The 27,677-nt window shown below is 33.5% G+C and overlaps 1 protein-coding gene across 1 annotated transcript in view; it reads right to left on the bottom strand.

Moving 5' to 3' along the window:
• LRP1B (LDL receptor related protein 1B) overlaps window positions 1–27,677 on the bottom strand; it is a 1,834,834-nt gene that overhangs the window by 126,964 nt on the left and 1,680,193 nt on the right. Inside the window, exons 67-71 of the mRNA XM_035008121.1 lie at window positions 19,962–20,078; window positions 13,259–13,365; window positions 7,696–7,825; window positions 5,932–6,038; window positions 5,459–5,591 (exon numbers count right to left, since the gene is read on the bottom strand). Coding sequence (XP_034864012.1) covers window positions 5,459–5,591; window positions 5,932–6,038; window positions 7,696–7,825; window positions 13,259–13,365; window positions 19,962–20,078 — 594 coding nt within the window. The remainder of the gene's footprint in view (window positions 1–5,458; window positions 5,592–5,931; window positions 6,039–7,695; window positions 7,826–13,258; window positions 13,366–19,961; window positions 20,079–27,677) is intronic.

Genomic DNA, 27,677 nt, shown 5'->3' with positions numbered 1-27,677 from the left:
GTTACTGTAATCATCCATCCCTTTCAGGACTTTGGCCTTAAAGGCGAGGAAGAAAGGAGGAAGTTAGGTGAATAAGAGAGCCTGGTAGCTTGTACGGAGTAAAACAGGTATCTGATATATGTTAAGTCCTTCTGAGAATAATTCAGTAGACAAACTAAGCTTGAAGATACAGAAGAAAGAAAATCTAGGGCGCCTGGGTGGCTCAGTTGGTTAAGCAACTGCCTTCGGTTCAGGTCATGATCCTGGAGTCTCGGGATCGAGTCCCGCATCGGGCTCCCTGCTCAGTGAGGAGCCTGCTTCTCCCTCTGACCCTTCCCCATCTCATGTACTCTCTCTCATTCTCGCTCTCTCAAATAAATAAATAAAATCTTAAAAAAAAAAAAAGAAAGGAAATCTAATTGATACAATAAATTCCTTGAGAATCCAGAAATTGTGAAGGATTTGAGATCTAAACTAAATTAAAAAGATCATCCTTCGACTGGAGGTGAAACAAGTCTCCCATTTCAAGAGGGAGGAATGGGGGAAAGGTTAGGCTAGGCACAGCAATAGATAGATTTGTTAATTTGGTGACCAGATATCGAATAAAGCTCAAGATTTTTAATTATTTCTGTGAAGTATAAGGTGAGGAAGAAATTCAACTTTTTAAAAACTTGATAGGGTTCATGGTAGAGAGAGATGATTAGGGAAGTATAGGTCGATTGCTTAGAATCTTAAGTAATAGTTGAAGCTGAGGCCAAGATGTTACAGTGATATCAATCTGAACAGTTCTAAGAGTTTCTGCAAAAATGCTTAACAGAACTGGCACATCCTACATTGGCATCTCTGAAGATCAGCAAACTCTAAAATATGGAAAAAGGCAAGTCCTTGGTGAGTCCACCAAGGTGAGTATCACCATGTAAGACTGACAATATAATATCTGGCATTAGGGTACCCCTTTTTTTCAACTTCTGCAATGTTCAGTTTTAAAATGTCCTAATTCTAACAATAATTTCAATTACCAAAACCCATGCAAGAAAATATATTACCACTTAACAACTCTGTCTGAAAACAATAAAAAGATACACATGTACAGTCTTTAGTATTAAAGAAACTTAAGATATGAATATTGATAGGAGGTGAATATTTGCTTAATTCAGTATCAAAATCCATGGAATATGAAAGTTATATTCTTTCAGAATAAAGATTCTCTCATGACTAAATCTCATTGCATGTTCCATTTTACAATGGATTATATTCAAACAAAATTTGTGAACTCTTGACATTCTCTGATTATTTTAGAGAATTCTATTTGTAGCACATCAGTCTTTTTAAAAGGAAAAAAAAAATGAGTTCCCAAAGGTATCACATTAGATAACATAATTTTCCCCGTAAGAGTGTTGGGCATATTACTATTTTTATTAAGAAGAAGAGAAATATAAATGAAATCACAATGTAGAACAAGGCAAATGTTTTGTGATAACTCACTAAAGGCTTCCTATTGTGTAAATGAATTTGCATTTAAAAAAATGCATCATGGGGCTACCATGACATCTTGAGTCTACATAAAATGCTTATTTTAAAATGGCATAAGGCACACATAAGCAACAAGAAAGGTATAAACAGATTAGGTGGATCAAAATTTCAGTTTCCTAGTCATTAGTCATGTTCTTAATAAGCTCAACAGAAGATTATTAGAAAAATATAAAAGTGTGTGTATACATATATAAACAATAACCTACATCTAAATATAACTGAGCTTTTGGCAGGTTCATAGAAATCTGGACAGGCCATCATCACTGAAAATAAGCATCTAGAGTTCCCATTTTCATTTAGGTGAAGAGAGTTTAATATATGATAATATTTTATAATTTTCAAAAATAGTTAACACGTTTTTGAGCTGATGATTACTAAAAAGAATAATTCTCAATCTTGCCCAACAAAATTGCTAAGAAGAATAAAGTTTGGGAGCTCAGACCAAAACAAACACCAAGTTTCCTTGAGGCAACATGTTTTACCTTTAAAAATATGAATGCTGCTTTTATTTCCACAGTATTTGGGGGTTCACCTTTTTAAAGTAAACTAGTAAAGTTGATTCACTTGGAAAATATTCCTGTGTCCCTATTGCCTTCCAGCCCCCAATACTTAGTTCATGTGTCCAGATCTAGGATGAATGAAGTAAGATTTAACAGGACAAATGTTTACTCTGGCATTCCATTTCCTCAATGTCTTGAAGTACATTTATCTAGTACCTAAACCACTTGCTGGAGGTAAGTTAAATACTAGAAATCTGAACTCAATCATACCTTAAGGTACATCCATACAGGATCAAATACTTTAACCACCAAGATAATTCATTGGAATGTACCTGGCAGCAAAGAAATCCAAGGAAAGTTAGAAACATGAGTATTGATGGAAGGGGAGCTTTGACACATTTGTAAATGATTGAATTAAAGTCTCTCAACTCTTTTTTAATCAGTAAGCTTAAACTTTTAGTAGAGTCATTTTAAATCTAGAAGACAACTCAGATTTCAAATGTTAATAATGTTCTTTCTTTGTTTGTTTCTTTCTTTTTTTTTACTGTAATGTTTGATTTTTAACCTGGAATTTCTGTTCAAACAAACATTTCTTATGAAATTTCTTATGAAATTTAAAAAATATATAAATCCTGACAGGATTGCCCTTACACATACACACACACACACACACACACACACTCACTTTCTAGATATTCCTACAGCCCTTGGTGACATTTCACTGTGGTTGGATTTGATAGTATGAAAAATGAGCATAGAAAGGCTCCTAGAAGTAAGACAAGAAGCTAGATCTCTTGAATCTCATTTCAGGAAATTCTTTGTGCTATTATACAGTACAAATTCTACCACTCTCTCCTTTTGAAAAAATGTTTGAAGACTCTTTAAAAGCCTTGGAAAACTTCTCATTATGCTTAATAGTAAAACCAAATTCTATATCATGAATCTTCAATTACTCAAAGTTCCTAAACACTTAAACTTTCTCTCACCTCTGAGACTTTGTGTATAATGATCCCACTGCCTGGAATGCATTTCCTCATTCTGTTTGCATACCTAATTTTTTACATCAAGAAACTCACATTCTAACAGGGGAAACTTAGTCAACTAATACAGAAGTAATTATACTAGAAGGAATGTAATCAAAGGGTTGCTAGGGAAATTCCATAAGAGACTGCAATTTGGTTGAAGACAGTAGCAACTGAATGGACCTGAAAGGATAGATATAATTTTTATTGGCAAAGGTATTGAGATGGTGGAAATAGCAGAGGAATCAGGAAAGATGTTGAAAAGCATGGAAAATGTTGCTAGATTTATTCTTCAGTTTGGCTAGGATATATTATACATAAAGAGAAGTAATAGAGTATAAGGGTAGGAAAGTAAAATCATTCTCTTGTAACCCTGACTGCCATATTTGTATATGACCAGGAGGGAAGAACTTTGAGCAAACATTGACATAATCAGAGTTACACTTCAGTAAGATGAACCTGGCAGCAGTGAATAGAATGTATTAGAGTCCAATTACATGGTATTACATGAGCCCAGGCAAGAAGCAATGAGAAAAGAGCCAGACTGGTGACAGAGACTGAAATTGAGGGGCTGGGGCTTATTAGCTAGAAAATGGAAAAAGATGAGTAACTTAACTGTCCTTAAGTCTTAGAATATAGCTGTATTTAAGAGTTTTGGTGTCAGAATGTCTACAAAGTTTGCTGTCTCTAAAGTGACCAATGATAGAATGTGAATGTGAGAACTTAACCAAAGTAGAAACAGCTATTTGGGAAGTGTAACCTTTTATGGCTCTATATAAGGCACTGCAGATTCCAAATGAGAACTAGGATTTCTTCTGCTGAATATTACAACACTTTGTCAGGTTTGGGATGGAGATCTTAGCAAATCATAAAGGTTTGCTCTAATATTAAAGAAAACAGAGGGTATTTTTCTTTGAGTGACTAGATTTTTATAGAAGTAAATATTTTATTTATTTTTTCTTTTTTTTTAAAGATTCTTTAAAAGATTTTATTTATTTATTTATTTGAGAGAGACAGAGACAGAGATCGAGAACACAAGCAGGGAGGAGAGGGAGAAGCAAATTCCCGGCTGAGCAGGGAGCCCGACATGGTCTCAGTCCCAGGTCCCTGGGATCATGACCCAAGCCAAAGGCAGACGCTCTACTGACTGAGCCACCCAGGCACCCCTAAAGCTTTTATTTACATTCCAGTTAGTTAACAGACAGTGTAATATTAATTCCAGTTGTACAATATAGTGATTCATTACTTCCATACAATACCCAGTGCTCATTACAAGTGCACTCCTTAATCCCCATTGCCTATTTCACCCATCCCTCCACCCGCCTCCTCCCCTCTGTAACTATCAGTTTGTTCTCTCTAGTTAAGAGTCTGTTTCTTGATTTGCCTCTTTTTTTCTCTTTGTTCATTTGTTTTGTTTCTTAAATTCCACATATAAGTGAAATCATATGGTATTTGTCTTTCTCTGAGTGACTTATTTCACTATGCTCTCTAGCTCCAACCATGTGGTTGAGAAGGTATATTTAAACTGTATAAAACCTGAGTACATGTTCAAATGCCTTGCAACATACGTCAATATCTAGTATCATCTCTGTCGATGATATTCCAAATATTCTGAAATGTAAAGTCCATTGAGAGACTTTTGTAAGCAGCTTAAAAAAATGTTGCATTTAAACAACATATTTAACATTATGAAAATAATAAGAATTATAGAATTTGTGATCATTTTAAGCTTCGCCCCACAATTTCTTTGCTTTCATCTCATTAACTTTAAAGTAATAACAAATGCTGCTTTTAATGTAGTGAATTACAATAAAAAAGTTGTTATTTGTTAGGAAATATTTTCACATAGCTAGAAAATAATGCACTACAAAATTGAAAGCTGTCTTCCAGACTGACAAAAAATGTAGGTCATTTTCTCAACCATATGGCAAAAAAGGAAATTTGGGGCACAACCTGCAACCTATATATGATCTAGCAAATTAGTATGTGTAATATAGTATGCCATATGTTATTATTTTTTCATAGTAAGGCAAGCAATGTGGAAGAGAAAAGTATACCAAAAATACTTTTATAGTAATGGTTATAGAGGTTATGTTCCCTGCATCCTTCTCCTGTCTCTATCTCTGACCCAGCATCTAATCTGAGGACAGGCTCAGGGCAGGACAAAATAAACACTTGTACTTTGGTTGCTTTTGTCATATGAAGATTGACACTTACTCTGTCTGAAAATTTTCCAGATTTTGCTTACTCAGAACAGGATGTTTCATAACAAAACAAGAATGGGTAAAGAGAATCCTTTGATGATCCCATCCTCTGCCTCTAGCACACTATTGATTCTGCACAACATTTTAATTGTCATTCTCTTATTTCCAGGCAAGCACACGCGTGCACACACACACACACATACACACACACAGACCTTACCTCTGTCACAGTTCTCTTCATCACTGCCATCCACACAGTCGTGAATACCATCACAGAGCCATCTAATTGGAATACAGTGGGCTTTATTTCTGCATCGAAACTGATCTTCCTTACATTCAGTCACACAGTCCATCTGTTCAAATACAAATGGGCACTGCAGTTTTCATTAATGATAATGATATAGTCACAGGCAAAATAAACATGCAGCTGACAATACTGGAGATTTATTACACCATGGGCTTTCTTTTATTTTGACTTAATGAATATAACCTCTACAAATGATAATGGGTTTAGTATATGGACAGCATGCAGACTCAGGTATTTGCTGCAATTACTGTGTTCAGTGTACTTGTCCTAACATTTTAGACAGTGTAAGAATCAAGAATCTGTCTCTTTACTCTATTTTTATTACATTTGCTTTCCCAAACCTAATTCATGTAATTCAGAGATTTTAATCAAATGATAGATTTTACCTCATCAGAACCATCAGCACAATCATATTCTCCATTACATTTCAAAGATGCTGAAATACATCCTCTGCTGGCACATATATATTCACTTGATGAGCAAGTAGGAGAAGCTGAATATAATTATAAAGTTAAGATTTAGAATCGGTAAACTGAATGATTGTTTTGATAGATAAAACACGTAAGCATGTAAGAAATTCATAGACAGTAATGAAAATACTTTATATTATTTAAACTATATTCAATATCTGATATTAAACATTTATTCAAAACATGTTTCACAATATTATTGTATTTCATTAAATATACCTAAAAAAATGATGTAATAGCCTGTTCAGTAAGTGTTCAACTCACCAGACTAAAGAAAGAAGGAAAAAAATCTAGATATTTTCCATCTCTTTAGTTTTGAAGAATTAAATGAATTTTCCATAATTTTAAATTAAGTTATTCAAAAAATAAAGGCCTCAAATTATTTTTAAAATTGTAATGGGATTTAGTGACCTTTGGGAATGTTAATTTATATACGCACCATATAAAGCTAAAAGTAGACATCTTGGCATGGTCTCATAGACCCCATGATAAATCTAGCTGGCTATGTTGACATAAAATGTCATATTTGCATAAGTTCTGACAAGTATTTTTGTTTGGGGGGTCTTAAACATGAATATATACATAATTAACTGAATCTATAGAATCTGAAGTATTCCTTTATGACATAGAAAATAAAAATAACATGTAGATATTTAAATTACTATCAGTACCAAATCTAATTAATTGACATAGCAATTATGATTGTTGCCTTTGTCTACAGGTTTGAATTTGTTAGGCTTGCATTCAAACCTCCAGGGTTCTTGGCCTTACGTTGGACCACTAGGTAGCCAAATGTACTTCTATGAGGATCTTTGTGGTCTGAATTGCTTATTCCAAGGATGATAAAAAGCTTTTTCCTAGAGTTTTAATTCCTTTAATTGGCAGTGTTTGCATAGGGATCTGTATTCATATGGAGTCTGAAGACTAAATTCAGTAAGAAAAAAGATGTGATCAATTAGCAATATGGACCATGTGCATTGTACAGGGACATAGCAACATGTGTGTGTGTCCTGCATCAGCTACTCCCACCTGGGCTCTCAAAGTAATGCTTTTGTGGTTATACATAGATTATAACATAATTTTCTCCCAGTAATTCTTTTTTCTGTAAAATAATGTTATTAAAATACCTAAGGTATAAAAATTTAACTTTTAATGAGCATATTTACAAAGCCATATTTAAGGGATAAGAATATATCATAAATTAGGTGTTCTTTTCCTGTACTCTGGTCTTGCTTCCTAATTTTATTTTGATTTTGGACCAAGATGGAAATAGAAATTTCTCAGTTGGTATCATGTTGAAACTACTACATTCTGTTTCATAACCTTCATTTCCATAACTGAAAACCTGACTTTTATTGCACTTACAGATCCAACATATTTCATTTTGCCATCTTGAAAAAACAATTCCAAATGGTGTGGAAAGATAAAGAAATTGGAAAATCAAATTTTGAGGAGTAGTGCTTGGATCCCCAACATAGTAATGATCTTACCTGCCAAAACACTTTCAAAACACAGAAAGGGCACACCAATGAATTCACCTACAAATATTTCTAGAATTTTATTTCTGAAATAGTAAATGTGTGTGTGCATTTGCCACCGTTTTCTGTTCATGATTGCCTAAACTGAAATTATACTTAGTTAAAATATCATCTGAATTAACTATCAGCTCAGTCATTTTACCTGATTCACAGTGTTTCTCATCTTCTCCATATTTACAGTCTTCGTGGCCATCACATTTCCATTTTGCTGATATACACTGACCATTAGAACACTGGAACTGATCTTTGGAACAACTTGTTTCACAATTTCTCTGTCAAAAGCCACACAATGCAGATAACAAAGCTTTTAGACAAACATCTACAAGCCCAAAAGACAGCTAGAAACCTTATCAATAGAAACCTAGAAGTGTAGAAACCATGACTACCACATACAAGAAGCTCACATGGTCATTTAAATCCATGGTTATATAGCACAACCATAACAATTTTATGTTTTCATTTGTCTCTGTGAGTCATAATAAAACAGAAAAATAAGAAAAGAGCATAGATCCCATGGTTCTATCATATTAATTGCTCTGAGGCGATCATTTTCCAATAGACAGTTATGGGGTAATTTAATTTTAATAATTATAGGTGACAATGAAGATGCTTAGAATTATGTCTAAGCAAGTACATCCAGTTCATTGGGAATGGAGTGACAGGATGACTGTGAAACAAAGAACCCAAAGCCAAATCTGTTTTGTGTTGGCAAAACTTCCCCGCGTGTCCTTCCTTTCCCCTTCTTCCCATGCCTTTTCCTCACTACCTGTCCCTTCACAGATTAGTTGCTGTTTATAATCCTTCACCTCACTTTCAGCATTTGTTGCTAAAGAACTGTGAAATGAACTGTCACAGTTGTCACTTCTGCTAGCTTGCATAGAGATTTTATGTGGAAGTCAAACAAGACAGTAGTAGATACATCTTTGGGGACCTTTCAATTCTTTCTATGAGATCAAAAAAAGGGATCCACTAAAATTTTACCTTCTTTGGGTCTGACCAGTCTGGTTGATACAGAATGCTCCAGTGAAATGTCTTGCTGGGATGACTTTTTTCTGTTGTTAAATAATTTCTATTCTTGCCAAAATGTACTTGTCTGTTCCTTTCACAAAAGGTATAGCACTCACAGTTTATAAAACTCTCAGTAAGTGAAACATGTTAAACTATACCTCTCTGCTTCTTCCCAGTGTCATCCCAAGTAAAGAAAGGGAGTTTACTTTCTAAATTCCTGTAATTTTCTCTTTGCTGGTGGTAGTTTAATTAGACTGCCTGCTATATAATTGATTTTTTTCTTTCTGCTTTTCTTTTTCCCTTCTTTTCTCAAGTATTGAGGGTTTGCCAGTTACCAGAGTTTCTTAAATAAAAATCCAAAGAAAACTAAGATTTATTCCCTGTATCTCATAAACTCATAGACTAACAGGAAAGACCAGCACCTAAACCAACACTTGTAATAAAATGCATTATCTGTCAAAATAAATGAATATAATTTTAAATGTATGGATTCTCAAGGTTTTTAGGAAAAGCTTCATAGAGGAAGTTTAAACAGAAATGGAAGTATCTAAGGAAAGGTTTTCCATGTGTAAGGATAATTAGAAATGTGGTATATCTGAGGTGTAAACTATGTAATGGTAACTGTTGTAGAAGAGATTGGAGAAATATCCACGCACTGGTCATGAGAAAGGGATTTCATATGTTTTGTTCACCATTTTATCTGCCGTGTTCAGTATGGTAGCTGGGACATAGTAAGCACTTAATAAAAACTGCCAATGGAATGAATGAATGAATGAATGAATGAGGTAACAAATGTAGAAAACAAGTAATATAAATTAAAATTACATGTAATTCAGTTACAGTAGAATAGGGATCATGTCTATATGGATGGGGATCATGTGTGCTTGTGAGTCAAATATCTAATACTGTGCCATGATTTAAATAACTGCTCAGTATGTATTTGTAGAATTAATGAATGATTATCTCAGTAATAAAGCAATTTAAAACAGTTCTATAATGAGTCATACTGGTGTATCTGTACTATCAGCAATATAGAAGATTGCACTTCTAGATACTTTTTCTATCAGAAGATTTTAATCTAAAATAAATCACAGTATTGTTGATGAGTGTATATGTCTACATTTGCAGGTTATTCAATTATTATTTTAGACTCTTAAGAGCATACAGAAAGAAAGAATAGAATAATGAACCCCATGGGCCCATCATGCTTGTTTAACAATGATCAGCACTTCACTATTCATGTTTCATATATCCTCCTCCACCACACTTATTTATAGTCTGGATTATTTAACATAAAAACAATAGTATTAGAACATTAACAATATCACAAAATTTGCAAAAATTCCTTAGTATAAAGTCATTCCCAATCAATATCCAAAAAGTTCTCATTTTTTAAACTATATTAAGACATTATTTGGTAAAATAAAGATCTAAAAGAAGTTTACACTTTGAATTTGGCTTGAGTTTCTTTAAATGAATATTTCCCATTCTCCTAGGTTTTTGTTTGTTTATTTGTTTGGGTTTTTTTGTTTTAATGTCATTTACTACTTGAAGACACTAGCTCATTTGTTCTATTGAATGCCCCACATTCTGAATTTGGCTGATTGGATCCTAAAAAAGGATACCTTTGTGACATCTAATGTGACTAATGAGCTTTTTGTTTTTTAAAAGCATTATTGTAAACACATGTATTTTTGTACATTTATTGCATTTCAATCCATTACAGTCATTTTTCTTTTTTCTGATATCCAAGTTGTCCCTTTGATTAGTAGAAACCCCTTCAATTAGCTCTTATATATTCTAGACACTATGCTAATAGTCTTGTTCTGGCTTAACAAGATATTAGTCAATTTCCTTTCTCAGATCTAGAACTGGACATTACTCAAAGGAGTTTTGTCTCCTTTAATTGGAAAATGGTATTTAGAGGCCACTATGTGAATGTTAGGGATAGCTAATAATGCTGAGATGTCATCAGTTTTAGACTGTCATCAGTTTAGCTGGGAATTATATATTTTTAGACAGAGAAAGATTAATCAAAGCCTCTTATTGATACTTATGAATTTGATATTACAGAACTTTTATTTACTTTTTTTTGTTCCTACATTTGTATCTCCTTTCTTTTACTTAAAAATTCTGAGTGTGAATAATATGAAAATAACTAAGCATTTGATCTATCCTGCTCTCAATATATACAAGTTTCAAATTAGCAAAATCAATATGATTAAAAACAAGTGTATGAACACAGTTTAAGATTCCTTTGCATTTTTTTTTGTCCATACAATGCAGTATACTTGATGCAGAGGCCAAATACTTTTTTTTAAGTCACTTTAAATAATTCTTTTCTGCCCCTAATGTGATACACAATGATGTTGATCCAAGTTTTTATTATTATTATTATTATTATTATTATTATTATTATTATTATTGTTTGGGCTGGATATTAACAAGCTAATTACATTATCAGTTAACATACTTACAAAAACTCACAATTTTATCTTTTGTTCCCAAGATGAGAGTATCCTGTATGTAATTTGGCTTTCTAGCCTTTTGTTCAGTTCACCGTTTTGTTAGCTTCTTTGTCAATGCAACCTGTCATTCTAACCCTTACAAAGAAAAGAGGAATCAACTGCCCATAGTGTTAGACACTTCATTACTTATAGACTATACTAAATGGCTGTTAAATGTAGAGAAAGACCACTTTTAAGAAAGTTATTTTGATTCCCTAGGGGAATTATCATGAAAATGTCTGGGTAATGGAGTTCCATTCAGCCATCAAAAAACTACTAAGTCCATGAACTTAGGGCATGAGATAAACGGTAGAATGAGATAAATGGTAAGAATATCTACTTTCACTTGAATAAGATTTTGAAAAAGAAGTGTTTGAGTCTGTTTATGTGCCTTGGATAGCTAGTGAATAACATGGAAGATGAAATCATAAGCTTTAAGCAGTATATCCCCACCTCTTGATGTTTCAGAGATTACACACGGCTGTTGAAACATATTTTTTAAAGAAAAAAACAAACTCTCATGGTATGGATGAGTTTATGTGAAAAAGTGAAACATTTAAGATAATTTTTTTAAAGATTTTATTTATTTATTTGACAGAGAGAGAGAGAGAGCACAAGCCGGGGTAGCAGCAGAGGGAGAGGGAGAAGCAGACTCCCTGCTAAGCAAGGAGCCTGATGCAGGACATGATCCCAGGATCCTGGGATCATGACCTGAGCCGAAGGCAGACGCTTAATCGACTGAGCCACCCAGGCGTCCCCATTTAAGGTAATTTTTAAATAAATGGATACTAAGTAAATATGTAGCTGGGCAATGTAAGAATTTAGCTCCCCTATGAATTTTTTTTTTTATTTTATTTTGACTTGTTTGTGAATAGCCCCATGAATATAAGTGGTATTTTTCAACTTCTCCTAAGAAACCCTTGCAACTTCAAGGTTTAGGTTTTCTGGCCTTTAGGTGAGAAGTTAAATACATTTGTTTTCAAAATCTAGGCTCCTGAATGTGACTGGGGACTTTTACAACACAGTGTGAGAATGGAGAATTGTCCAATCTTAAGAAGAATACCTCAAGACTGGTAAAGAACAAGTCTGTGTGGGTTCTATAAATACTAGAGACTTACAGTGTCTCCTAAAGATGCAGGAAATCAGTGGATGACTAAGGAAGTTTGACCTGAAACACAGAACCTCTACAGCAGCCGAGAAGATTCTCTCTAGGCAAACCTATAGTCAGTGGGAGGACCTTCATGAGGGGAAGGTCCATATGTGAGACCTTCCAGAGCAGCAGAGCTCTCAGAAGTCATTGTACCATAGAAGGAACCATGGTGGCCACTGAGACCAGACACCTCAATTTTCCTTTATCTCTGACTAGGCTTGATTTCACCAGTGCTGTGTTCCTGATATTAATATGGAAAATCATTAACAGAGAAAATCATGAAAAGTGACTATTACTGGACTTTTCTCTGATATTGGAAAGTAAAGGATTACAGTTCACTTTAGATTTGACTGAGAAAAAAATATTAACTCTGTGTCATATGCTTTTTTTTAAAAGCTTTATGGAGTAATTAACAGCTGAGCCACAAATACATAGGTGCATAAATAATAAATTGTGTGAAATATTATAAGCATTAACACAATCTAAGTTTACAGAATTATCCTGAGATATTCTAAACTTTTTCACTTAAGCTGTGTGTACATAGACCTTATTAGAAATGGATTGTGATTCATCATCTAAGCAAAGCTGAACCTGTGGTTTCATGAAAATTGATGACCCACATCGAAGTCTACGAGATTGTATCTACTGAAGAAAGAGACTGGGGAGAAGAAACTGTTCAAAATGCATACAAATATTAGTCCTGACTATAAATACTGTAGCAAATTTATGCACAAATTCACAGATGGCAAAGGCATCAGCTATAGGGAATAAGGTTTCCAAACATCCTATTCCCAACCCAGCCATTCACCACTTGAGGTAAAACAGATTATAAAATTGACTGTCAATAGTAGCACAAGAGCTATTCCCTGTGCTGGGTGTGTGTGGCACAGCACTTAGACATAATGCTACTTATCTCATTGTGTCAGGAGTAAAGTGCATTGCAGAACTGTCCATGTCACACTTACTGGATTGAATAACAATAATTATAAATGTGACTCTAAAGCACTTTCTTTTTTGCTTGGTTTTGCAAAGTTGCCTACCTCATCAGAGCCATCTGCACAGTCAAAATCTCCATCACACCAGAACCTTGAAGAAACGCAGTCCCCGTTGGCACAGAGAAAATCTTTTATTGTGCAGGTCTGTGGCTCTAGGGACAGAAAAATAGCACAGGTTCATTCTATTATATGCAACTGCATTCTAAATTTATATGACATATAGCATGAGGTAGCATTAAGAAAAAAGAGGTTAGCCAAGCAGAACCAATAAATTGTTTAGAAAAAGTGTTTCATGAAGCATCTTTGGGACATAATATAATGGTTTTTCAAATTTATTCTAAAGTCCTGAATAGAAAGTGGTATTACAGAAACAAATTGAAAAAGAGACAAAAGATAGCCTACCATTTAGTAAAAATACAACATCAAAGTAAAATAAAAGACATAAAAATCTACATATTGCATAATAACAAATCTTTTCCAGTTGTTGGAATTCTCTCATTTTATGCCTTTCGTTAAAGTAAGACATTTTGTGACTCTGTACCCATGGGGCTATTTATTAATTGAGTAGTAAGTCTAGCCTTTGGCTCTTGACTTCTACTTTGCATTCTAATGACTTTCTAATTCTTCAGTTTTGCCTCCAGAAAATCAAGAATTCATTAAAAAAAGAAGGGCACATGGGGATATTATTGGACATGACTGGGTGGGTAAGAGTGGAAGGGACAGAAGGAGGCTCTCTTTTTAAGTACTGCCTCTTTGTTTATGCAATTGTTTGCTTATGCCCTGTATCATTTACTTGCCATTTTAGATAATTTGCCAGTTATTGATTTAATTATGCTTCACCATCTTCCCCATAGGATATAAGCCAAGAAGTATGACTTGCTACTTGGCTTAACTCTGATACGGAGTATGTTTCATCTGAACAATGAAGTAGGATTTTAGGAATTTTTTCCTGCAGGTAATCGATATGACTGCTCGAGATCACCTCTTGTTTAGTTTTTGTTCTCTAAATAGAACTGATATCCGGCAGGATGAAAGACCCCTTTTTGTTTTCTCTACTCATTAACTGTATTTGCAGCTGCCTCACACGCAATACTCTTACTCAAGTGAAGAGGGAATAACAGAAATTTAATTTAAGGAGTAACCATATGAAGCCTAATTTTCTGCAAAAAGATTGTGGCTATTTCAGCCTGCATTTGACTATTGCTCTACACAATCACTCAGTTTCTAGCTATAGGGTAACATCATGAATGTTTGGTATTGTAAAGGCTCTTACATTTCTATGTAAAGATCCCTCCTGAGACCACTGGAAGAACTATGGAAAGTGTAATGTGTATCAGCATTTTGTTCTGCTTTGGGACTTGCTTTCTTCTACAGTGTGAACTTCAGGCTATGAATAAGACAAAATGCTATTCAGTGGGATGAGAAAAAGCCACTTAACAGGAGGATCCCCCTCATTTCTCAACACTCCTTTGTTCAGTGAGCATGACAATAGCAGTTTCTCTTTTTGTCTTTGCATTATATTTACATGTGCCATGTTTTAATCTTAAAAACAACTGTATTAATACTAATATCACTATTTATAACAATAGTAGTTACTACCAGCTAGTGATTGCTTATTTGTTGTTAAGCACTAGGTGAAGTTAATGCTAAGTACGTGAATTAACTCAACAATTAATCCTAACAACTGTATAAGGTAGGCGCCATTAAAGGACCCTTTTGTCAATGAGTAAATTGAGGCACAGAGAGGATAAAGAACTTTCTCCCAATCACCCTGCAAGCAGAAGAGCTAGTATTGAACTTGAACCTACACAATCTGCTACTAGGGTCTGTACTATTTACTACTAGGCCATATCACGGTCCCCCTTACTATTGAGGAAATAATAAGTGCTCACATATTACAGAGATTAACAATAAAGTCCTGAGAAGTCAAGTTACTTATCGAAGGCATATGGCTAGCAATGTCTACTTCACTTAAAAATAAAAGAGAATCCTTTTTCTCTTCTCATTCTTCCATACTGAAGCCATCCCACCCTCCTGTTTGCAGACATGCAGTTTTCTTCTCAGGGAAAAGAAATTATAGTGAAATTAATAAATTAATTAATAAAGAAGTGCTCAATCTATTTGATAATGGAAAATAACAATCAAAATGATTTTCATTAAAGAATTAGAGAGTATTTTTTAAACACATTGTATTTAGGTGTTTAAAAGTAACAGCAGTAGAAATATCGAATTTCATGGACTTGGAGGTATCTGAATGAGATTTTTTTTTCCTTTAATATTTTAACTTGCCTTTATCCTAATTAAACACAAGTTTGTTCGTCATATGCCAAACAATGACTTCACAAACTTTGACACACTTTGCTATAGGGTTGGATGTTGTTGATCTAAGATGATAACAAGTTACAAGGTTATAACGTATTTCAAAAAGCATTTGCTTAATAATTCCACAGAATGGTTGTTCTATAGAGACTTTGCTAACATTATTAATTACTCTGTTCTAATATGGGCACAGAGGAACTGAGTGATTTGTTGGAAAAAATTTTTTCAGTGCATATGAAATTCTGTAAGATTCTAGTATGCTTTTAAGGATGCCAGCAAAACCACTTCTGAATAATAATCATTAATTATTTATACATAAACAAGTGTCATCAAGGAATGGGATAGCCAGTCTGTTTTTAACTCTCACCTATATGCCTCAGAATCTTTTGCCACTAGGTATCTCAAAAGGAAATTCTCTCGAGGAAAATGTAACTTAGTTATGAAAGAAGGTCCTGAGGGATTATATTCTCTTATTGTTTCTTACCTTTGATCTTTTCTGGATAAAGTAAAAGACCAATTTTTAGACCTTGGCATGAGAGTTAGCATTTTTCTTGTTAAAAAGAACAACAAAATAAAACAATCATACCTGGAAGATAACCCATTTGGAAAGAAAATTTGAGTGTGAAATTTTCCCCAGTATTTCCAACATGTTTTTATCACCTTAACTTTCTCCGATACTACCTATGTCCCCAGATCTAAAGTAGATAGGGAACCCCACACATGAATAATTCCATAAATCTCATCTAAACATGCCAAATCAACAAAAAGAAGCCTTGACAGGGCATGTTTCGGAAGGCTGATCTGGATTCTATAGTAAGAATAAAAAATAGGGACATTGTGTGGAAAAGTCACTTCCCTCAATGCTAAAGAAGGCAAAAACATACAGGCTCAGAACTGAAAAGAGCTTTGGAAGCCATCTTGCACAAAATTGAGGAAACTAAGTTTAGAACATAAAAGTGACTTTCAATGCCACAGAGTTAGCGGCAGAGCAGAAAGGCTTCCAGACTTCAATTTCTCTGCTGGGTATATTATCATAAAGCCTTGGTGCTAAGTTCAAAAGTTATATGAATGTGGGTGTAAGCATCTGAGGAGAATTTTTAGAATACAATTAGTGTAACTGACATGCTATACAAATAATCTTCTGATATAAATTCAGTGTGAAAGAACTAGAAATTCAAATAAGGCAGACACAGCTCATCTCTCTACAAAAACCTTCATTTGGTTGATCAAGTTATTTGGTGCTTTTGAATCTATTGGATTGTTAGTTACTTCTTAATAATGCAAAGATGGGAAATAATTTATTTTGCACACAATTACTTAGAAGGCAGACATGCCATATATTTTATATTTGTTGCTGATAAAGATAGTATAGATGCTGAGATTTGTCAGATATTTCCAAACCTTTGATACAGATGACAAAATAACTCCAATAACAATAAAATTTTCTTGTTTTTAAAAGCCTAAATCATTGTTGGGGCACAGTATCCCTGCTGAACACTCAGCAAGGGAAATCATCAGCAGATGATAAAGAAATGACAATGGACTAATTATCCCATATAAATATAAAAAAGTAGAAAGCATAATAGATTTAAAACATCGTCGCAGTTAATTGCTCCACTGTGATTCAGACACTTCCCAGATCAATGCCTGGAGTATTTCCAACACAATTTAAAGAGTAAATTCTATATCAGATTCATAAACAAGTAAGTCCAAAAGTGATTTTAACAATACATTGCTAATATTATAAATGTGTCAGGCCCTGTGCTGGACCCTGAAAAATAGCCCTGCTCCCTACACTATTTCCAGATATTTAAGGAGGAACTCAGATACATGCGATAAAGAAATGAGCGGTGTAATGGAATGCAGGGGAGTGTTGGTTAATGGAATGTGGTCAAATAAAAAAAAAAAAAAAGCCGCTGTTGTTTTTTAACTCTAAGGCTAATTTATTATCTATGCCTGACTTCTCTACTTAATAATTGCTGACAATAATTGCCAGGGGTGAAACAAAATGCATACCATTGACTAATGATATTTAGAAAAAGTGGTAACAGTATACCGCTATATTTTTGGGTATATTGTTACCATCTATACATATTAAAATTAAATTTATACATGTGATGTGATATACATAGAGTCATATATATAAATATATATATAAATAGTAATTTATATGTATATATAATAATACTTTTATTATAATCATATACATGAAGTTATAATAGTTTCAAAAATAATGAGAAATTGCAAATATCTTGATAGCATTTTATATGGGAGAAGTATTTTTTCTAAAGCTGACTTCTATATGACCAATCTCCAGATGCTTGATATAGCTATAATGTATTCTTTTCTCTCTCTTCATAGACTCAGCTTCTGTCTATGTAGAACTTCTGGCATTTTCGATGTTTGAACTTTCTCATCTCTATTCAGATGGTATCTTCAAACACCACCCAATTATCGAGATCCCTCAATCCTTCCTCTTACACATTCTTACATGTCTACCATGTTACCAATTCTCTGATACTGGTCCTGTGTATGCCCTTTCTCCTACCATGTCACAACTGTAATATGCTTCCTTCCTGCTCACTGTCACCTGTTCCCTGCAAATTCATCAATGTTGCTATCTTAGGCCACGTGCTCAGGATGAATGGGCACTAAAAGAAGATCACACATAATTGGGTATTTTATACTGAAATGCTTGGCATTGCAGCCACTCTCTTGCTTTTTCTTAAGGATTCTGTGGCTATAGTGATTTATAAGTTTTCCCAGTGACAAATGAGAGGCGTGTTCCTTCTCCTTGTGTTCTCGTATGAAAAACTGACTTTTAGGAGATGCCAGCAAAACCATAGTCAACCACTTTGGAAACCCCAGCAGACCAGAAACAGGTTATCTCCACCCTTCATTCTTCTTCCCCTTCTTCACCAGTTATAGCAGTAGCCTAACTTCTCACACAATTTCAACCACCCCTTGAATAGAGGGTTTTCAAAGATGTAAGTTTCCAACGTGGCCTTCTCACTTCCCCTCTCCTGTTCTCAACATCCTTCAGTCATAGGGCACTTCTTCTCAGGTAGTTTACTGATAACGAACACTCAAGGTATCCAAAATTAAGCTAAGTAGTTTTCTGTATGTTTAAGCTCTGAAACAGAAGTGAATTAAATAGAAAGTATATATGTAATTGCTTCTTTTTTGTATTTGCTCTTCTATTCCTGCCACTCTTACTTCATTAGATTTTTCTTTTAATCACTGGATAGAATCTGAAAACCTGCTATACAAAAGAATCTGGAACACTCTAACAGCTCTTTGCAGGTTTTTTTTTACCTTTTTAAAGGGTAAGATCAGTTGAGAGATCTATATGTGCAGAAGGAGTAATAAAAGGTCCCAAATCAGAGTAATCCATAACCCTAATGATCCAGAGATTTCATACTTAATGTACCTGATGCTTAAACACCAGTCAGATTAAGTTTCAAAAGTCATTTTTAAAAAGTTGATATTTTGCAAACTGAATATCCAAGTGGTTTAGTAAGGCTGTGACTCTACTAATTATGTACCTTCATATAACATATTCCAATGCTTTAATGTAACAATTTCTATTTCATCTCCTGTGTCTTGGGAAATGAATGCTCTTGGTCCAATGTATAAGAGTAGACACTATTGTTATCATCAAATCCTTTCTGGAAGTAGCAGAATATAAATATTTAATAAATAGAATTTGATTAGTATCTTATTTTAAAACATGACTATATTGCTTTCTTTGTTTAAACAGCACTGTGAGAAAGTGCTGGTAAGAAATATATTCAGAAATTAATGCTAGAATATAAAGATGCTGTCACAATTTTACATACTGCCATACTTTTTAGAAAATAAAATTGTTGGACAATTATTGTCTGTTAAATTTATTACATAAAAATGCAGGAGGCAGATGATGATAATAGTGTTATTCTATTTTCAGAGAAAAGCATCCTGAATACATATGGTGTTCACCACTCCAGAGAGAATAAATGATATTTCGCTGAAAGATGCTCATGGGTAAATTTGTAGTGTAAAAGGATTTGAGACTGAAATGAAATGAATACCATCCACTAAAGAATGATGTGTTTTGTACGTCTCCACATCATTCAGCTCTTTGTATGAACTTGCATCAAGGGCTCACTTCATTGCATACTGATCGGTTGCATTAAACCTCATGATACTTTCATACCAATTCTGATAACTATAAGATAATAACTCCCAGTATGAGCATTTCAATAATTCTACCATTTGAGATTCAGGTCAATTTAGTCTGAATATTCTTGTCCAATGTGAATATATGTATAAAAATGTGAGCTGCAGGACAGATAGGTTCAAATTCATACCTTAACTGTGCTAAAAATTGCTATCCTGCTTATTAAATATGCTGTAAAGCTCACAATGTTCTCAAGCGAGAGTTACTTACTACAGTTTTCTTCATCTGAATTATCACTGCAGTCATTTTGGCTATCACACCGCCAGTGATCTGGAATACAGTTGTTGTTTCTACACTGGAATTCGTGAGGTCCGCAAGTCTTTTTATCTGTAATAAAAAGAGCCACAGTTTTTGTCCTTGACTTCCATGAAGATATCCCTCATGATACCCTTACTGCCATGCCAAATCCAGGGCATATGACATTTCCTCAGACCTTAAATCAGTTACTAATTGAGAAGCATCTCTAGGAAAAGCTGAAGGCAAGTGCTAAATAAAATTCACCCTACTGTCTTATGTTGTTATCAATCATGCTTTCATCACCAGCTAATTACAAAGCAATTGATTGGCCCACCCACATAAAGTTAACACAAATCAATAAAAAAAAAAATTATTAAGAACTACCATTCTCTTTAGGACACTCCCTCCCTAAGCCACCTTCTATATCTTCTTTAAGGCAGAAAAAAAATGGTATTAATCAGATCCTGAGACTGTCATCTTGTCTTTCTCCCTAAGAATTTCTTACTCATAATCTACTTATCAACTGATCTAAACTTATAGATTATAATAAAACTTAACACCCGTAAGGACCTTGAAAATTAATAAAGTGCCATCTCACTTGAACTTCTAAACAATCCCCCACTGAGTGCAAGGACAGGTATTAACTAGCCTTTCATTTTACAAATGACAAAAGGCAGACTTAGAGTTTAGAAGCTTGATGAATTTTTACTACCATTAAATGGCACAGTCGCTATATATATTTGTGTGTTTTTACTCTTGCTTTAGTGCTCTTTACAACAAATCTGTGTTCAAACTGAGACAGACGCAGAATGCATGCAATAAGAATTTATTTAAAGTTTAGGTTACATATTCTTAAGTTTCTATAAGAGTAATAGCTAACTGTATATAGTTTAAAGCAGTGCATCTTAAACTTCAATGCATATATATAAATTACTTGGGAAATTTGCTAAAATGGAGATTGTGATTGAGTTGATCTGAATTTCTAAGAAGCTCTCTAGTGATGACATTGTTCTTAGGTCTATGAAACATACTGAGTAGCAAGGGTCTGAAACATAAAGATGGGATAGATTCAATAATATAATGATAATAAAATTAGAAATGTCAATGTACAATTTAGGACACATTCTCCTTTCATATACTTAGATCAACTCCTTATTCTCAGCTCTTTTAGAGATGCACAGTGAGTTTAACAACTCACACTAGTAAAAAAAAAATTAACTAAAGGAGAGGATAAGCTATTTGTTGCTGGTTGCTACTCTTTCCTTTAAAATGTGTCTATAAAATTCAAACTCAAATAAGATTATGAAAGCAAAAGTGATTTAGATATAATTAGAAAATTAAATAATGAACATCTATTGAGGATCCAACCCACCTCTTGGCTAAGCATTTTCATAAACATGATCATATTCAATCCTCATAACATCCCTCAGAAGTATTATTATATGCATTTAAATGAATGAGAAAAAATAAGTCTGAAAGAGTTTAATTTTTTCAATTTTACAAAAAGTATTAAATGGCAATGGAGAAATTTATATCCAGATGTTGCTCCAGAAAAATTTAACATTTCTGTAGAAATTCTCATGAAAGACTTCAAATTTGTCTATAGATAGATATCTTTACATATGTCTACATATAAGAGCCTGTATTTCCCTTCCTCCTTCCCTCCCTTTCTTCCTTGCAGCCTACCAGCCTGCCAATGATTACTCAGACCCCAATTTGTGTCATTGTGTTGAGTACTGTGTTTTGTGATATATCTTTTTTGCCTATGTTACACCTAAATTTAGATTTTAAAATTGGCTTAAAATCTGTAGAAGTTTTAACATAGCATTTTGCACATTTCACTCAATCAAGAACTGTGTTAGGATGATTGGAACTTAAATAATGACCATTGAAAATAGGGGATTTGGTACAGAACTATGTAGATGGTTGTTTCATTTTGGCAATTAAAACAAACTTCTCTGAAACCACTACTCTATTTTTGTTTAACATTAGCTTTATTTATTCCTCTCTACATGTTTCTTGCATTATTTTTAAATATTGTTTTAAAATTTTAGAATATAAAAAAGTAAGAAAGATCAGACTGGATCAGACAAATAGACTATAGGACCTAGTGTTAGAACATTAGCCCCAAGCAATTTCCCACGGCTACAAAACATGCACAATAGGTACTTGAGGATGGATACAATAAGTGTTTTTGAGGGTTTTTTTTTTTCTCCTAAATCCTATTTGTACTTTCTTTTTTCTATGTTTAAATATTTGTATCATATTTTATGTTTGAAAGAGATCTACATTTATTTCTTAACAAAAACAAGTTACAGTTCATTGCAAAGATTTCCATTTGGGGCATGCAGAAACAGTAACATTGAAAGGTTAATTGCCTTATGCAAGGTTATTCAAATTTTATGTTTCCAAATTATTTAACTTTTTGATCCATGACATTGCTTATAAAAATTACAAATACAAACTATACAACCCGTATAGGCTTGTTCTGTATTTAAAGTCTCCCTTGAGGAGATTAATGTAAATATAAATATAAATATAAATATAAATATAAATATAAATATAAATATATTTTTAATAGGAAACTATGAGCAAGGTAAAACAGCAGTTCTCAAATTGGCTACACATGAGAATCACCTGGGAAATTTAAAAATCCCTTTGCCCAGTCAATATCCCACATCAATAAAATCAGACTCTCTGGGGTGGAACCCAGACATCAGTATTCTTATTAAAGCTAGCTGACTGATTCCAATGAGCAGCCAAGATTGAAAATCACTGGCCCAAAAAACTAATTGTAGAACAGAACATATGTAATTCCACTTATAATACTCTAGAGTAATTAATATAAAATGCTCACAATATGTATACTTTTCTATTCAAATTGTAAATAGCTTTAGAACAATGCAGTATTTTGGGGGGGTATTATAAATATGGAGAAAACAAATGGAGTATCTGAAAACTTGTTTTTTTTTTTAAGTTTAATATGTTTTCACATAAATTACAGATACTATTACAAATTTGATCCTCCCAGAGGGACTACCAAAATGTAAAACTGTATATGGTGTATACTGCGGTAACTATTGACTCTTGTACATACATGGCTACTTCTGAAAAAAAAAAAAAAAAAAAAAAAAAAAATCTGGTGTCTATGATGTTTTTTGAGCAAGAACTGGGAAAGTGGACTGGGATACAGGAGTGGAAGAGAAATTTAAGTTTCTCATTATGCCAAAAGAAATCCAAGAAAATGTACAAACTACTGGAAGCAATAAATTAATTTTTTTTAAAGATTTTATTTATTTATTCATGAGAGATAGAGAGAGAGAGAGGCAGAGGCAGAGGGAGAAGCAGGCTCCCCGCGGAGCAGGGAGCCCGACGCGGGACTCAATCCCAGGACCCTGGGATCGTGACCTGAGCCAAAGGCAGACGCTTAACCAACTGAGCCACCCAGGTGTCCCCAATAAATGAATTTGGTAAGGCTATAGGATACAAGGAAAAAATATATATATTTAATTATATTTCTCTATATTAGCAATAACCAGAAATGAAATTTGAAAAAAAAAGAAAACTTTTACAATGGTATCAATAAAATAACAAATACCTAGGAATAAAACTAGTGAAATTTGTGTAATATCTTCACACTAAAAGCTGTAAAACACTACTGAGAAAAACTGAATAATGCTTAGGAAAATGCAACAATGTATCACGCTCATGGAGTAGAAAACTCAAAATTGTTAAAATTTTCTACAAATTAATATAATTAATGCAACTCCTATCAAAATCTAGCTCGTTATTGTTAAAGAAATAGATTATCCTAAAATTATATTGAAATGTAAAGGATTTAGAATAATAAACCAAAACTGAAAAAGAAGAAAAAGTTGGAGAATCTACAGTATCTGATTTCAAGAGTTACTATAAAGCTATAGTAATTGAGAAAATATAGTACTAAACAAAAATGATACAGAAATATAAACATACATATGTGGTCAGCTCATTTTCAACAAAGGCCTCAAGTCAATTTAATGGGCAAAGAAAGTCCTTTTTAGCAAATATTACTGAAACAAGTGGCTATCCATAAGAAAAACATAAATCTTAACCCATCATACTCCATACCAAAAATTAATCTGATACGATCATAAACATAATGGACATGGAAAAATATTTTCATAATCTTGGAGGAGGCAAATATTTCTTGGGCAGAACACAAAAAGCATTAATAGTACACAACAAATTGGTAAATTGGACTTCAGAAAATTAAAATATTTTATTCTTTAAAAATATTAAGAAAATGAATAGGCAAGCAACATATTAAAAAAAATATTTGCACCATATATATCTGGGAAATTACTTAGATCCAGAATATATAGAAATTCCTACATATCTTATACATTAACAGACAAAAGACTTGAGAAGATACTTTACAAAAAAAACAAAAAAGATATTTGAATGACAAAGGTTCTCAAAATCATCAATCACAAATGTACTGCAAATTCAAACCATGAGAATCCACTACATACTTAGTGAAATTGCTCAAATCAAAAAATCCACACTAAATTTTCATGAGAATACAAAGGACTTGAAACTCTCTCTTCTGGTTCTTAAAAAGGTAAACATATAATTACCCTATAACCCAGCAAATTTACATCTAAGTGTTCATGAAAAATGGAAACAAATGTTCACAAAATAAATTTGTATAAGAATTGTTAGAGCAGCCTTATTTATAGTAATCACCTTCTAAGATATACCCAGTGAGAATATATCCATTCAACTGAAAACTATTCGGGTATAAAAAAAAATTATGAATTCTTAAGACATAACTTAGAAATGTTTTTAAAACTTCATGCAAATGAAAAATTCACAGGCAAAAGGGTAAATACCATATGCACCTATGTATATGACATCCAAATACAAGCAAAAGTAATCTATGGTGATAGAGAGGAGTTGGAAGTTGTGGAGGGGAATGTTAGGGGAATTGACTAAAAGGTGCATGAGGGAATTTTCTGGGGGGATGGAAATGTTCTGGATCATATTTTGCATGCTGTCTAAAATTGCCAAAACTCATCAAACTGAACTGAACATTTCAGATCTGAGCATATAATTTTATTTTAATTATATTTGAATTAAAAATGACTTCACTATTAGAATTGCAAGGCATTTGGAAAATCCAAACAATTATACTATGGTAAAGAATTATTCATTTAGTCCCTGAATGCTCAGGTATATTCAAAACAGAAGGGTAGTCTGAAAGAGAATTCTGTTAAAAAAAAAAACAAAAAACTGATTTAAGGTCTCAAAATGTAAATGTTCCACACTAAGTATAAGCAACAGCATGTATATCTCACATTTATATGTCTCCAGAGATTTTTTTATTTGGCATTTGAAGCAACCATGTATTCATTCTGCCCCAGACATTTGTAGTATCAGTTTGTAATTATCTGTCTTCATTTTTGGGATGAGGATTTCAGTAGTAATAAGAGCACTGGATTTCCTAAGACATAAAATGCAATCTGTTATTGTCTGATATCACTCTCACCCAAAAGTACAGTTAGCTTTGCCTTCCCTGAAAAGCATACCTTTTGAAAATTTTAGATGGCATTCAAAAAATACAAATAAACCAGTATTTTCTTATAGACCTCAACTACAATATATGTCATTTAGAATATAGAATATAAACAATACTGTTGTCAAAAATTGCATCCTTTTTGGAGGTGCCAAAGGTTTTATTTTAATCTGTGAAATAATGATGCTTCAGGCTGTCTATATCACTTTTTTTTTTCCTCTTGAGAACATCCTAAAAAAATGTATGACACTAAAATGTTTCCAGTGATGTTCAGTAGTGAAAATACGTATAGGTCTTATGTGTAGGGATTATATGTAGGCATTTCATATATAACACATGTCTTTTTTTCTGGTTCGCTCTGCAGCATAAGACAAAATAACACATTATATTATTAGGGAAAACATTCAATCCCTCAATGAATATGTGAAATGATGCCTATTGGATGTGCATATATATATAATATATATATGTATTATTATACATGCATATTATATGTAGTATATATAATGTATGTAATGTATATAATATATATTATATACACATGCATTTTTGTATATTATTCTTTTTTAATTGTTTTTTTAGAGAGAGGGACTGCATGTGCACGAGTGGGGGTGAGGGGCAAAGGGAAAGGGGGAGAGAGAATCTTAAGCAGGCTCCACACCCAGTGAGGAGCCCAATGTAGGGCTTGATCTCACAACCCTGAGATCATGACCTGAGCTGAAATCAAGAGTTGGGACACTTAATTCGGCCACCCAGGTGCCCTTATATTAAATATTCTAAAAAATATTTTAATGACCCAATAGATATCTAACCAAACTGAAATTATACAGTTTCACTAATAATATTTTACTATTGCTTTAGAAAATAAAATGTCACTTGTAAATTTGCCATGTGTTTTATTCAACAGCTGATCAGAATAAAATAGCTTGGAAAAATTTACATTTTGAGGTATAGGACTCAGTTGGCCATCAGTTTTAAAATATAATGTATAAAATAATTTTAGAGCAAAGCTGGTAGGAAGACTTTAGCTTATGATTTAAGAAATGTTGGCATTTCCTCCCCCAGCAAAAAAAAAAAAAAAAAGGGAATGTGGGGGTTTTGTTGTTCTTGCTAATTTTTTTTTTTTAAAGATTTTATTTATTTGAGAGAGAGAGAGTGAGAGAGAGCATGAGAGGGGAAGAGGGTCAGAGGGAGAAGCAGACTCCCCACTGAGTGGGGAGCCCAATGTGGGACTCGATCCTGGGACTCCAGGATCATGACCTGAGCCGAAGGCAGTCGCTTAACCAACTGAGCCACCCAGGCGCCCCCTTGCTAATTTTTTTTGTAATCACACTTTCCATCTTCCATTTCAGGAAATATGATTTCAAACAGTTAAGTAACATGCAACAACTGTTGTTACAAAAAAAAGTAAATGTAGTCATAGAAACACTGAGGCAAAAAGAACTATGAGAACAATAATCTTGAGTCTCTATCATCATAGCTGCTTGTTTATTTTGTTCCAGATTATAACATCATAGAGTCTCAGAAGTATGGGGTTAGAACAGAGTACCTTCTCTTGCAGAAAACATTGTCTTCCATTGGGGGCAGGATAACCATCTGTTAGCTATCAAAGCATAGTCTCTCTATGTACAGTCATTCTTTTTTTTAATCAACCACATATAATTCTGATCTCTCAGTCTAAATTCTCCTCTATGTCTCTGTTAGCATTGTATGGAAACAAATACCTATATATGCTGCTTCACAACTGTTTCAAAACTTCTTGACATTTTGAACTCTTCAACAGTGATGATACAAGGGATCATATTCTTTTCCTTATTTTCTATAGCAGGTAGGATCACTGACACCTACTTTTTGGTAATATGAATATAGTAGATATATGCCATTATTATTGGGTCTTTTTGGTCTTTTTGAAATTACTGTTCCAAGCTGTAGCTGGTGAAGCTGTTATACATGGCTCACTACCTCTTCTGTCGCAGGAGAGGATCATATGACCCAGATGGCCTCTTACCCTAGACCACAATTAGTTTGCAATGATCATGTTATTCATGTTTGAAAGAAAGAAAGAAAAAGAGAGAGAGAGAGAGGGAAAGAAAGAAAGAAAGAAAGAAAGAAAGAAAGAAAGAAAGAAAGAA

The sequence above is a fragment of the Mirounga leonina genome, unplaced genomic scaffold (genome assembly GCF_011800145.1).
Source record: "Mirounga leonina isolate KUSES-001 unplaced genomic scaffold, KU_Mleo_1.0 Mir_151, whole genome shotgun sequence".
Lineage (NCBI taxonomy): Eukaryota > Metazoa > Chordata > Mammalia > Carnivora > Phocidae > Mirounga > Mirounga leonina.
The sequence above is the reverse complement of the archived record's forward strand: the minus strand, read 5'-3'. Positions and strand labels throughout refer to the sequence as shown.